Below are 15,089 nucleotides of genomic sequence, written 5' to 3'. Positions count from 1 at the left end.
GGCCACTGTGTGCTTGGGGACCTTCAATGCTGCAGAAATGTTTTGGTACCCTTCCCCAGATCTATGCCTCAGCACAATCCTGTCTCGGAGCTTTATGTACAAGTCCTTCATGGCTTGGTTTTTGCTCTGACATGCACTGTCAACTGTGGGACCTTATATAGACAGGTGTGTGCCTTTCCAAATCATGTCCAACCAATTGAGTTTACCACAGGTGGACTCCAATCAAGTTGTAGAAACATCTCAAGGATGATCAATGGAAACAAGATGCACCTTCGCTCAATTTTGAGTCTAATAGCAAAGGGTCTGAATACTTATGTACATAAGCTAATTATTTTTATTTATTTTTATACATTTGTAAAAATCTCGAAAAACCAGTTTCCGCTTTGTCGTTATGGGGTATTGTGTGTAGATTGCTGAGGATTTTTTATATATTTAATCCATTTTAGAATAAGGCTGTAACATAACAAAATGTGGAAAAAGCCAAAGGGTCTGAATACTGTCAGAATGCACTGTTTACGCAGAACATTAGGAACACCGGATCATAGACTGATCAGGTGAAAGCTATGATTACTTATTGACAAATCACTAATAGGAGAAACTAGAATTGGAACCATACATGTTGACATGTTCATCATCTCTCCTTCATCTAATTGATCTCTTTCTGTAATCTACTGTGTATTCAGCTATATCTGTGATCTACTGTGTATTCAGCTATATCTGTGATCTACTGTGTATTCAGCTATATCTGTGATCTACTGTGTATTCAGCTATATCTGTGATCTACTGTTTATTCAGCTATATCTGTGATCTACTGTGTATTCAGTTATATCTGTGATCTACTGTGTATTCAGTTATATCTGTAATCTACTGTGTATTCAGTTATATCTGTAATCTACTGTGTATTCAGCTATATCTGCAGCCTGTAATGATGATGTTGTGTTATGCTGTCTGTGTATCCAGGTAAAGGTGGATAACCTGAGTGACTTCCAGGATATAGCCAGTGTGGTAGCCATCACTCAGACTTACACCACCACAGAACCCTTCATAGATGCCAAGTACAACATCAGGATCCAGCGGATTGGCAGCGATTACAAGGCTTATATGTAAGTACCTGTCCTTGTATGTACTGTAGGTGTGTGTGTGTGTAGCTCAAAAATCACATTTTATTTGTCAAATGTGTCGTAAACAACAGGTATAGCCTCGAGGTCGACCGATTATGATTTTTTTTAACGCCGATACCAATACCGATTATTGGAGGCCCAAAAAAGCCGATACCGATTAATCGGTCGATTTTATATATTTGTAATAAATTACAATTACAACAATACTGAATGAACATTGAATAGTTTAATTTTAACTTAATATAATACATAAATACAATCAATTTAGTCTCAAATAAATAATGAAACATGTTCAATTTGGTTTAAGTAATGCAAAAACACAGTGTTGGAGAAGAAAGTAAAAGTGCAATATGTGCCATGTAAGAAAGCTAGCGTTTAAGTTCCTTGCTCAGAACATGAGAACATATGAAAGCTGGTGGTTCCTTTTAACATGAGTCTTCAATATTCCCAGGTAAGAAGTTTCAGGTTGAAGTTATTATTGGAATTATGATGCGTCAACTATTTCTCTCTCTATACCATTTGTATTCCATATACCTCTGACTATTGGATGTTGTAATAGGCACTGTAGCATTGCCAGCCTAATCTCGGGAGTTAATAGGCTTGAAGTCATAAACAGCGCTGTGCATCCCAGCATTGCTAAGAGCTGCTGTTTAAATGAATGCTTACGAGCCTGCTGCTGCCTACCACCGCTCAGTCAGACTGCTCTATCAAATATCAAATCATAGACTTAATTATAATAAACACAGAAATATGAGCCTTAAGTCATTAATATGGTCAAATCCAGAAACTATCATTTTGAAAACAAAACGTTTATTCTTTCAGTGAAATAAGGAACCGTTATGCATTTTATCTAACGGGTGGCATCCCTAAGTCTAAATATTACTGTTACATTGTACAACCTTCAACGTTATGTAATAATTCTGTAGAATTCTGCCAAATGAATTACGGTCTTTGTTAGGAATAGATGGCCTTTCAACAGTTCACAGCGAGCCATGCGGCCCAAACTGCTGCATACACCCTGACTCTGCTAGCACTGAACGCAAGAGAAGGGCGGCCCAAACTGCTGCATACACCCTGACTCTGCTAGCACTGAACGCAAGAGAAGGGCGGCCCAAACTGCTACATACACCCTGACTCTGCTAGCACTGAACGCAAGAGAAGGGCGGCCCAAACTGCTGCATACACCCTGACTCTGCTAGCACTGAACGCAAGAGAAGGGCGGCCCAAACTGCTGCATACACCCTGACTCTGCTAGCACTGAACGCAAGAGAAGGGCGGCCCAAACTGCTGCATACACCCTGACTCTGCTAGCACTGAACGCAAGAGAAGGGCGGCCCAAACTGCTGCATACACCCTGACTCTGCTAGCACTGAACGCAAGAGAAGGGCGGCCCAAACTGCTGCATACACCCTGACTCTGCTAGCACTGAACGCAAGAGAAGGGCGGCCCAAACTGCTGCATACACCCTGACTCTGCTAGCACTGAACGCAAGAGAAGGGCGGCCCAAACTGTTGCATACACCCTGACTCTGCTAGCACTGAACGCAAGAGAAGGGCGGCCCAAACTGCTGCATACACCCTGACTCTGCTAGCACTGAACGCAAGAGAAGGGCGGCCCAAACTGCTGCATACACCCTGACTCTGCTAGCACTGAACGCAAGAGAAGGGCGGCCCAAACTGCTGCATACACCCTGACTCTGCTAGCACTGAACGCAAGAGAAGTGACACAATTTCCCTAGTTAATATTGCTTGTTAACATGAATTTATTTTATCTACATATGCAGGTTTAATACTTGTGTATTGATTCTAAGAAAGGCATTGATGTTTATGGTTTATTGCAACGATTGTGCTTTTTCCGCAAATGTGCTTTTGTTAAATCATCAAGTTGAAGTAGGCTGTGATTCGATGATAAATTAACAGGCAACGCATTGATGATATGCAATGCAGAACAAGCTAGTTAACCTAGTAATATCATCAATCATGTGTAGTTAACTAGTGATTATGTGAAGATGTATTGTTATTTTATAAGATAAGTTTAATGCTAGCTAGCAACTTACCTTGGCTCCTTGCAGCCACAAGGTCCTTTTGATGCTGTGTAACAGTATAGCTTCCGTGCCTCTCCTCGCCCCAACCTGGGCTTGAACCAGGGACCCTCTGCACACATCAACAACAGTCACCCACGAAGCATCGTTACCCATCGCTCCACAAAAGCCACGGCCCTTGCAGTGCAAGGGGAACAACTACTTCAGGTCTCAGAGCAAGTGACGTCATCCGATTGGAACGCTATTTGCGCACACCACCGCTAACTAACTAGCCATTTCACATCGGTTACACTTAGGGTCGTTGTCCTGTTGGAAGATGAACCTTCGCCCCAGTCTGAGCACTCTCGAGCAGGTTTTCATCAAGGATCTGTCTGTACTTTGCTCTGTTCATCTTTCTCTCCATCCTGACGAGTCTCCCAGTCCCTGCCGCTGAAAAACATCCCTACAGCGTGATGCTGCTACCACCATCCTTCACCGTAGGGATGGTGCCAGGTTTCCTGCAGACATGACACTTGGCATTCAGGCCAAAGAGTTCCATCTTGGTTTCATCAGACCAGAAAATCTTATTTCTCATGGTCTGAGAGTCCTTCAGGTCTGTGCCCCTGGCAATCTGTAAATTTAAAAAAACAAGAAAATGGTGATCTATGGAAATTGAAATTATTTATACTTTTACTTCTACTTTTGAAACGTAAGTATATTTTAGCAATTACATTTACTTTTGATACTTAAGTATATTTAAAACCAAATACTTTTAGATTTTTACTCAAGTAGGATTGTACTGGGCGACTTTCACTTTTACTTGAGTCATTTTATATTAAGGTGTCTTTACTTTTACTCAAGTATGACAATTGGGTACTTTTTCCACCACTGTTTGGCTATATACATGGGGTACCAGTACCGACTGACGTGCAGAGGTACGAGGTAATTGAGGTAGATATGCACATATAACGAGGAATAAAGCGACAGGTCCAGTGCTTTCAGAAAGTATTCACACCTTTTGACTTGTTCCACATTTTGTGTTACAGCCTGAATTTAAAATGGATTAAATTGAGATACACAATACCCCATAATGTCAAAGAGGAATTCTGTTTTTAGACATTTTTACAAATTAATAAAAAATTAAAAGCAGAAATGTCTTGAATCAAGCCTAAATAAGTTCACAAGTAAAAATGTCCTTTACAAGTAACATAATACATTGTATGGACTGACTTTGTGTGCAATAATTTTTTTTTTTTTTTAATAACTACCTCATATCTGTACCCCACACATACAATTATTTGTATGTTCCCTCAGTCGAGTAGTGAATATCTAACCAAGATTCAATGACAAAGACCAGAGAGGTTTTCCAATGCCTCGCAAAGAAGGGCACCTATTGGTAGATGGGTAAAATAAAAAAAGCAGACATTTTATATCCCTTTGAGCATGGTGAAGTTATTAAGTACACTTTGGATGGTGTATCAGTACACCCAGTCACTACAAAGATACATGTGTCCTTCCTAACCTAGTTTCAGGAGAGGAAGGAAACCGCTCAGGGATTTCACCATGAGGCAATTGGTGACTTTAAAATAGTTGGAGTTTAATGGCTGTGATAGGAGAAAACTGAGGTGGATCAACAGCATTGTAGTTACACCACAATACTAACCTAAATGACAGGGTGAAAAGAAGGAAGCTTGTACAGGATAAAATATTAAAAAACGTGCATCTTGTTTACAATAACACACTAAAGTAAAACTGCTAAAAATGTGTTAAAGAAATCAACTTTATGTCCTGAATACAAAGTGTTAAGTCTGGGGGAAATCCAACACAACACATCACTGAGTACCACTCTTCATATTTTCAAAGATGGTGGTGGCTGCATCATGTTATGGGTATGCTTGTCATCGGACAGGACAAGAGAGTTTTTTAGGATTAAAAGAAACGGAATAGAGCTAAGCACAGGCAAAATCCTAGAGGAAAACCAGCTTCCAGTGTCTGTTGGAAAGCAGACTGAAGACAAATTCACCTTTCAGCAGGACAATAACCTAAAACACAAGGTTTATAGTTTTGACTTAAATTGGCCTACAAATCTATTGCAAGACTTGAAAATGGCAGTCCAGCAATGATCAACAGCCAACTTGACAGAGCTTGAATAGTTTATTGAAGAATAATGGGCAAATATTGTTCAATCCAGGTGTGCAAAGCTCTTAGAGACATACCCAGATAGACTCAAAGCTGTAATCGCTGCCAAAGGTGATTCTAACATGTATTGACTCAGGGGGTTGAATACTTATGTTATCAAGATATGTTTTATTTTTAATAAATGTTTTACAAATGTTACAATTTTTCTTCCACTTCGACATGAGTATTTTATGTAGATGGTTGACAAAAAAATGACAATTAAATCTATTTTAATCCCACTTTGTAAAAATCCCACCTCAAGGGGTGTGAAGACTTTCTGAAGGCATTGTATTAAAAAGGTAGCAGCAGCGTATGTCAAACAAACAAACTATTTGTGCCAATGCAGATAGTAGCCAGACTAAGTATTTAACAGTCTTATGGCTTGGTGTTAGAAGCTGTTCAGGGTCCTGTTGGTTCCAGACTTGGTGCATCGGTAACATTTGCCGTGCATTAGCCAAAAGAACAGTGTATGACTTTATGTGGCTGGAGTCTTTTTGGGGGGGGGCCTTCCTCTGACATCGCCTTGTATTTGTATATATTAGGGATCCCCATTAGCTGTTACCAAGACAGCAGCTACTCTTCCTGGGGTCCAAACACATTAAGGCACTTACATTACATATAGAACACAATATAACATTATTACACCACTACATACAGTGCCTTCGGAAAGTATTCAGACCCCTTGTCTTTTGCCATATTTTGTTACGTTACAGATATTCTAAAATCTATTAATAATATTTTTTCCCTCATCAATCTACACACCATACCCCATAAAGACAAAGGGGAAACAGGTTTTTCAATTATTTTTTTTTAATGTAATAGCTTATTTACATAATTATTCAGACCCTTTGCTATGAGACTCGAAATTCAGCTCAGTTGCATCCTGTATCCATTGATCATCCTTGAGATGTTTCTACAAATTGATTGGAGTCCACCTGTGGTAAATTCTATTGATTGGACATTATTTGGAAAGGCAAACACCTGTCTATATAAGGTCCCACAGTTGACAGTGCATGTCAGAGCAAAAACCAAGCCTTGAGGTTGAAGGAATTGTCCATAGAGCTCTGAGACAGGATTGTGTCAAGGCACAGATGTTGGGAATTGTACCAATGTTTTTTGCAGCATTGAAGGTCCCCAAGAACCTCCATCATTTTTAAATGGAAGAAGTTTGGAACCACCAGACTCTTCCTCTTCCAGGTAGCTTGGCCCCAATGAACAAATCAAATCAAATTGTATTTGTCAAATGCGCCAAATACAACAGGTGTAAACCTTACAATGAAATGCTTACTTACAAGCCCATAACCAACAATGCTTTAAGAAGTAAAGTAAAAAAAAGAAAATATTAGTAACAAATAATTTAGCAGTAGCAGTAAAATATTATTGCTTGGGGGTAGAAACTGTTAAGAAGCCTTTTGGACCTAGACTTGGCGCTCCGGGACCGCTTGCCATGCGGTAGCAAAGAGAACAGTCTATGACTAGGGTGGCTGGAGTCTTTGACAATTTTTAGGGCCTTCCTCTGACACCGCCTGTTATATAGGTCCTGGATGGCAGGAAGCTTGGCCTTGCGGTCAGAGGCCGAGCCATACCAGGCAGTGATGCAACCAGTCAGGATGCTCTCGATGGTGCAACTGTAGAACCTTTTGAGGATCTGAGGACCCATGCCAAATCTTTTTAGACTCCTGAGGGGGAATCGGCTTTGTCGTGCCCTCTTTACAACTGTCTTGGTGTGTTTGGACCATGATAGTTTGTTGGTGATGTGGACACCAAGGAACTTGAAGCTCTCAACCTGCTCCACTGCAGCCCCGTCGATGAGAATGGGGGCGTGCTCGGTCCTCCTTTTCCAGTAGTCCACAATCATCTCCTTTGTCTTGATCACGTTGAGGGAGAGGTTGTTGTCCTGGCACCACACGGCCAGGTCTCTGACCACCTCCCTATAGGCTGTCTCTCCATTGTTGGTTTTACTGGGCCGTACGTACTACCCTCTGTAGCACCTTATGGTCAGATGCCGGGCAGTGCCAGGCACGAGGTGGGAAGGATGGTCTCGGGCTCCGGAGTAATAGCCGTGGGGATATAACGGCAAGACAGTGCATCCAGCTTGATATTTTTGGATCCTGGCCGATAGGAGAGAGAGGAGTTGAACCGTGTGGACAGCAGGGCCCATCTAGCTTGCCTGGAGTTGAGGCGTTTGGCGGTGCGAAGATTCTCCAGATTTTTGTGTTCAGTCAATACGATGAACAGGTGTTCCGTCCCTTCCAGCCAGTGCCTCCATTCCTCCAACGTAGGTTTTCTCTGTGGCTTTGAGGCGATGGGAGAAGGCAGCGCAGGGATGTAGCTTCAGTTCCAGGGCAGAACTCTGGGACAGGACTGCCCCCACTCCTACATTAGACGCATAGGCCACCACCACAAACTGATGGGAATGGTCAGGATGAACCAGGATGGGAGCAGTTGTGAAGCGGTGTTTGAGGTCCCGGAACGTCCAGTCAGCAGGATGGGACCACGTGAATGGAACCTTGGGAGAGGTGAGTGCTGACAGGGGGAAAACCAGGGTGCTGTAACCTCGGATGAAGCGGAGATAGAAGTTGGCAAACCCCAGGAAAGCTGCACCCTTTATGAAGGCTGGAGCCAATACACCACCGCTCTCACTTTCCCGGGATCCATCTGGACACTTCTAGCGGAGATGATGTACCCCAGAAAGGGGATGGTGGAGCGATGGAACTTGCACTTCTCTGGCTTAACAAACAGCTAGTTTTCCAGGAGGCGTTGAAGAACCTGTCGGACGTGGAGTACATGTTCTTGGGGGGAGCGGGAGAAGACGAGGATGTCACCAATGTTGACAAAGATGAACCTGTTCAACATGTCGCGGAGAACATAATTTAACAGAGCCTGGAAAACAGCAGGGGCGTTGGTGAGGCCAAATGGCATGACCAAATACTCGTAGTTGCCGCTGGCCGTGTTGAAGGCGGTCTTCCACTCATCCCCCTCTCGTATCCGCACTAGGTGGTAGGCGCTCCCTCTGGAGTGGCTCAAAGGCCAAGGAGATGAGTGGTAGCGGATAGCGGTTCTTCACCGTTATGTCATTGAATTCCAGTAGTCAATGCACGTGCGCAGGGTCTTGTCCTTCTTCTCCACAAAGAAGAACCCTGCGCTGGAGAGGACGAGGGATGTATAAATCCTGCAGCTAGGGAGTCCCCAATGTAGGTGTCCATAGCCTCGGTCTCCTGTCCCGACAGCGAGTATAGTCGTCCCCGGGACGGAGTGGTGCTAGGGAGAAGGTTAATCCTGCAGTCATATGGTCGGTGCGGTGGAAGTGAAGTGGCCCAGGTCTTGTTGAACACCTCCCGAAGGTCCTGGTACTCCGCGGGAATTGTGGAGCGGTCTGGGGCACCTTCCAAGCCCCCAGAAAGATGTCCCGGGGAAGGTTGCACGGACTTCAGACACTGGGCATGGCAGAACGGACTCCAGCCATGATGGCACCAGTAGACCAGTTAATGAGGGGATTGTGTCGCTGGAGCCAGGAGAATCCCAATCCATGGGTATCTGAGGAGACTTGATGAGCAGGAATTGAATAGTCTCGCTGTGATTCCCTGACACCCATAGGTTGATGGGAGTGGTATTATGAGTGACATGGCCTAGAGAGAGCCCGTCCAGTGCTCTAACATCCATGGGAGTGGAGAGGGGCTGAGTGGGGACGTTCAGCTCAGAAGCCAGGGTAGCGTCCAAAAAAACTCTCATCGACCCCAGAGTCATCGGCCCCCGGCCCCGGAGAGATTTAGGCTGGTTTCCCCACAGTAGAATGGCATGAACAGGTGTGTGTGCAAGGGAAGCAGGAAAGTTCTCCCTATGGCCCACCAGAGTACTCGCTCCTACCAGAGAGCCTGATCTTTTTAAAGGACAAGAATGTTGTGTTGATCCTGTATTGCCGTTCCACTGGTGATAGCCCAGCTCTATCTAGTTGCATAGGCTCGGGAAGCGGTGACTCAGCTGTCTTCGGCGACTCTCGGGAAGGTCAGGTAACCTCTGGTTCTCTCGGCAACGGGATTGTCGGGAACCTCCGGGATGACTCGGAGGCAAGGTGGAATCCCTGGGCATGCGAGCGAAGTCGAATTTCCTCTCCCTCCGTCATTCCCATAGTCGCCCATCGATTCAGATGGTCAAAGTGATGAGGGAATCGAGGTCTGTGGGTAACTCCCGAGCGCAAGCTCGTCCTTGATCTCCTTCGAGACGCCGTGCAGGAACATATCGAACAGAGCTTCCTGGTTCCAAGCACTCTCCGCTGCCAACGTGCGTAATTCCACCGCATAGTCGGCCACACTACAGGAGTCCTGCTGAAGCTGGATTAGCTTCCAGGCAGCTTCTCTTCTGGAAAAGAGGCAAAAAAAACCTTCTTCACCTCTCCCACAAACCCCTCCAGACTAACACATATGGTCGGCTGTCTTTCCCATACAGCAGTAGCCCAGGTGAGAGCCCTCCCGGACATCAGCGTGATGAGATAGGCTATCTTGGAGCAATCCGAGGGGAAGGAGGAGGGCTGAAGCTCAAAAATGAGGGCACACTGAGCTAGAAATGCCCGACAGGTGCTCGGCTCTCCATTGAAGCATTCCCGGGTGGGTAAGCGGGGCTCCCGAGAAGGTGGAGTGACCGATGAGATGACACTGCTAGCAGCTGGGTTACTGAGGGGCTCAGGGGTTACCAGCGTCGTAGGTTGCCTCCCAGACAGCCCGCGGAATTGCTCCAGCAAACTGTCCAATGCCCGGTCATGGCGTTCAGCCAATGTTTGGACCCCCTCCATAAGGCCACGAAGCAGTTCCTCATGCCTCCCGATGGTGACTCCTTGGGAGGAGATGGCATCGCGCAGCTGGCCCGGGTCTGCTGGGTCAGTCATGGCCAGTTCGTACTGTCAGGTTTGAAGGTAAAACCCAGATGCAGACTGTGTCGAAGTAACAATGTTTATTACAGCAACAGGGACAAAGGTACAGGACGGCAGGCAAGCTCAGGGTCAGGTCAGGCAGAGGTTGGTAATCCAGAGGTGGAGCAAAGGTACAGGACAGCAGGCAGGCTCAGGGTCAGAGGCAGGCAGAGTGGTCAGGCAAGAGGGTTCAGAGACAGGACAGGCAAGGGTCGAAACCAGGAGGTTGAGAAAAAGAGAGACTGGGGAAATACAGGAGCTGAGACAAAAAACGCTGGTTGACTTGACAAACAAGATGAACTGGCAACAGACAAACAGAGAACACAGGTAAAAATACACAGGGGATAATGGGGAAGATGGGTGACACCTGGAGGGGGGTAGAGACAATCACAAAGACAGGTGAAACAGATCAGGTGTGACAGAATGTGGTTATGAATATAGACCGCAATAGACCCCCATTGGCATTTCTGTCTTTTCGGTAGATGTTATAACCATGTATCGCTACCACTGTATCATCAAAGGTGTTATCCAAGTGAGTTTCAGAGATAGTCAGAATATGAATGTCATCTGTTACAAGCAAGTTATTGACTTCATAAACCTGATTCTTAAGCTACATATTTTAATATGGGCTATTTCTAGCACTTTTCTGGGATGCTTGATTGTTTTTAATGCTTTACTGGGAAGCTTATCAGAAGTAGACTTGCTCATGTTATTTACATTGGAGCTGATAGTGCAGGGTGAGCTGCATAAAGTGGTCTTCCTACTAGGGCACACCGCCTCAGTGCTAACAGTATAATTCTGGTTCATAGGCACATGATTACTGCATACAATAGCTGTAGGATCAACAGAGGTATTCAGGGCAGTTCGGGATACATAAAGTAAGTTACTTACATTGTGTCTGCCAATGCCCCTAGGATAATGTACATTTGATGCAGCATTATGACAACTCAGCAACACAATGGTAGGGATTAACTGAGTTGGTTTTGGGTCATTGGTAAGTAAAGCAGCCTTGAAATATGTGGACAGAGTCCAGGAGCCAAGATGATTTGGATGGACTCCGTCATTCCTGTAGAGTATCTTATGTTTCCAGAAGGTGTCAAAGTTATCTATTAAAGTGTTTCCAACAGATCTTTCACACCCGCGGCCCAATGATGGTACTGGACCAGAAACCTTTGGCCGCTTTTTGGATTCTTTCAGCGCTAGAATCAGTTCTTTAAAATCAATTTTCAGAAGTTCCGAGCTAGCCCTCCTGATGTTGTTTGACACCACATGACCCCACATTGATTGGTATCGAGGTCCTGAATAGGTGTAGGTGTGTGTGTGTTCACCATGTCTGTTAATTTTTCTCCCCCAGGCGGACCTCCATCTCTGGGAACTGGAAGAGCAACACAGGATCAGCCATGCTGGAACAAGTGGCCATGACAGACAAGTGAGTCACATCGGTCTGACTAATATTACAAGCAAGGTAGGGGTTAGGGTTCTAGGTAGGGGTTAGGGTTATATGTAGGGGTTAGGGTTATATGTAGGGGTTAGGGTTATAGGGAGGGGTCAGGGTTATAGGGAGGGGTTAGGGTTATAGGGAGGGGTCAGGGTTATAGGGAGGGGTCAGGGTTATAGCGAGGGGTTAGGGTTATAGGGAGGGGTCAGGGTTATATGTAGGGGTTAGGGTTATAGGGAGGGGTCAGCGTTATAGGGAGGGGTTAGGGTTATAGGGAGGTGTTAGGGTTATAGGGAGGGGTTAGGGTTATAGGGAGGGGTCAGGGTTATAGGGAGGGGTTAGGGGTATAGGGAGGGGTTAGGGTTATAGGGAGGAGTCAGGGTTATAGGGAGGGGTTAGGGTTATAGGGAGGGGTTAGGGTTATAGGTAGGGGTTAGGGTTCTAGGTAGGGGTTAGGGTTATAGGGAGGGGTTAGGGTTCAAGGTAGGGGTTAGGGTTCTAGGTAGGGGTTAGGGTTATAGGGAGGGGTCAGGGTTATAGGTAGGGGTTAGGGTTATAGGGAGGGGTTAGGGTTATAGGTAGGGGTTAGGGTTATAGGGAGGGGTTAGGGGTATAGGTAGGGGTTAGGGTTATAGGTAGGGGTTAGTGTTATAGGGAGGAGTTAGGGTTATAGGGAGGGGTTATGGTTATAGGGAGGGGTCAGGGTTATATGGAGGGGTTATGGTTATATGTAGGGGTCAGGGTTATATGGAGGGGTCAGGGTTATAGGGAGGGGTTAGGGTTCTAGGTAGGGGTTAGGGTTCTAGGTAGGGGTTAGGGTTATAGGGAGGGGTTAGGGTTATAGGTATGAGTTAGGGTTATAGGTATGAGTTAGGGTTATACACTACCGGTCAAAAGTTTTAGAACAACTACTCATTCACCTTCTCATTATATTTACTATTTTCTACATTGTAGAGGGTTAATGGTAGTGGTTAGGGTTATAGGTTAGGTTTAGGTTTATATTCATGAGTTAGGATTATAGGGAGGAGTTAGGGTTAATGGTAGGGGTTAGTGTTAATGGTAGGGGTTAGGGTTATAGGGAGGAGTTAGGGTTATAGGGAGGGGTTAGGGTTAGGGTTATATGTAGGGGTTAGGGTTAATGGTAGGGGTTAGGGTTAATGGTAGGGGTTAGGGTTATAGGGAGGGGTTAGGGTTATATGTAGGGGTTAGGGTTAATGGTAGGGGTTAGGGTTAATGGTAGGGGTTAGGGTTATAGGGAGGAGTTAGGGTTAATGGTAGGGGTTAGGGTTAGGGTTATATGTAGGGGTTAGGGTTAATGGTAGGGGTTAGGGTTAATGGTAGGGGGTTAGGGTTATATGTAGGGGTTAGGGTTCTAGGTAGGGGTTAGGGTTATAGGTAGGGGTTAGGGTTAATGGTAGGGGTTAGGATTATATGTAGGGGTTAGGGTTAATGGTAGGGGTTAGGGTTAGGGTTATATGTAGGGGTTAGGGTTAATGGTAGGGGTTATGATTAGGGTTATATGTAGGGGTAAGGGTTAATGGTAGGGGTTAGGATTATAGGGAGGATGTAGGGTTATATGTAGGGGTTAGGGTTAATGGTAGGGGTTAGGGTTAATGGTAGGGGTTAGGGTTATAGGGAGGATTTAGGGTTATATGTAGGGGTTAGGGTTAATGGTAGGGGTTAGGGTTAATGGTAGGGGTTAGGGTTATAGGGAGGGGTTAGGGTTATATGTAGGGGTTAGAGTTAATGGTAGGGGTTAGGGTTAGGGTTATATGTAGGGGTTAGGGTTAATGGTAGGGGTTAGGATTATAGGGAGGGGTTAGGGTTATATGTAGGGGTTAGGGTTAATGGTAGGGGTTAGGGTTAGGGTTATATGTAGGGGTAAGGGTTAATGGTAGGGGTTAGGATTATAGGGAGGAGTTAGGGTTATATGTAGGGGTTATAGGTAGGGGTTAGGTTTATAGGGAGGGGTTATGGTTATAGGGAGGGGTTAGGGTTATAGGGAGGGGTCAGGGTTATAGGGAGGGGTCAGGGTTATAGGGAGGGGTTATGGTTATAGGGAGGGGTCAGGGTTATAGGGAGGGGTCAGGGTTATAGGGAGGGGTCAGGGTTATAGGGAGGGGTTAGGGTTATAGGGAGGGTTCAGGGTTATAGGGAGGGGTTAGGGTTATAGGGAGGGTTAGGGTTAGGGTTAGGGTTAGGGTTATAGGGAGGGGTTATGGTTATATGTAGGGGTTAGGGTTATAGGGAGGGGTCAGGGTTATAGGGAGGGGTCAGGGTTATAGGGAGGGGTTAGGGTTATAGGGAGGGGTCAGGGTTATAGGGAGGGGTCAGGGTTATAGGGAGGGGTTAGGGTTATAGGGAGGGGTTAGGGTTATAGGGAGGGGTTAGGGTTATTGGTATATGTAGGGGTTAGGGTTTTATCAACTCTACTCTGCTCTTCACTGACCAAGTCAATTATAGACAATGCTAGCAACACCACTCTACTCCTTTTAAAGATTCCCAATACAGAGAGATTTGCACTTCCCTCAAATCCTGGATGTTGTGGAGCGTGTTCTGTCCAGGGTGGTTCTGAGTAGATCACGCTAGCAGACAATGACTGAATTATTGATGGCCAAGCTGCTCCACTCCGCCTGCCTCCTCTCCTCCCAAGAAGCCAACCTCCTCTTTGTCTGAAACCAGCGGACTTGAATAATGATATGGCTTCTTGGCATTCGAGGAAATACTTTGTGAGACTATGTAGCCTGCAGATACAGTACAGTCGGTGTGGAGTCGCCTCAGTGTGGCTCACCTGGAGGGCCTGTAGTCCACATGCTGTAATTGAGGTGGTTCAGTGAACTATGCGCTTGTGATATGTAACCTTGCCTGAGACCTGAAGACTCGTGTTAGCTCCCCATGATAATGGCCAGGATTTAGCTCAGTGGATTTACACCGTCTTGATTAATGTGAACGACCCAGGTTTTGATACCTGGTTGGTTACACTGACATTGTGATGTCTCTCTTCTGTCAGGAACAAGCTGTGGTTGTCTTTAGCTCTGTGGGCTAACCCTGTCTCTCTCAGGAACAAGCTGTGGTTGTCTTTAGCTCTGTGGGCTAACCCTGTCTCTCTCAGGAACAAGCTGTGGTTGTCTTTAGCTCTGTGGGCTAACCCTGTCTCTCTCAGCAACAAGCTGTGGTTGTCTTTAGCTCTGTGGGCTAACCCTGTCTCTCTCAGGAACAAGCTGTGGTTGTCTTTAGCTCTGTGGGCTAACCCTGTCTCTCTCAGCAACAAGCTGTGTTTGTCTTTAGCTCTGTGGGCTAAATCTGTCTCTCTCAGGAACAAGCTGTGGTTGTCTTTAGCTCTGTGGGCTAACCCTGTCTCTCTCCTGTCAGGAACAAGCTGTGGTTGTCTTTAGCTCTGTGGGGTAACCCTGTCTCTCTCAGGAA

At 45.5% G+C, this 15,089-nt stretch overlaps 1 protein-coding gene across 1 annotated transcript in view; it reads left to right on the top strand.

Annotated features, from left to right (window-relative positions):
• The window catches only part of LOC106566274 (synapsin-1), a 222,766-nt gene that overhangs the window by 153,568 nt on the left and 54,109 nt on the right, over nt 1-15,089 (top strand). The window contains exons 7-8 of the mRNA XM_045692010.2: nt 961-1,103; nt 11,580-11,654. Coding sequence (XP_045547966.1) covers nt 961-1,103; nt 11,580-11,654 — 218 coding nt within the window. The remainder of the gene's footprint in view (nt 1-960; nt 1,104-11,579; nt 11,655-15,089) is intronic.

The sequence above is a fragment of the Salmo salar genome, chromosome 12 (genome assembly GCF_965601325.2).
Source record: "Salmo salar chromosome 12, fSalSal1, whole genome shotgun sequence".
NCBI lineage: Eukaryota > Metazoa > Chordata > Actinopteri > Salmoniformes > Salmonidae > Salmo > Salmo salar.
This window is presented reverse-complemented; position numbering and strand designations above follow the sequence as displayed.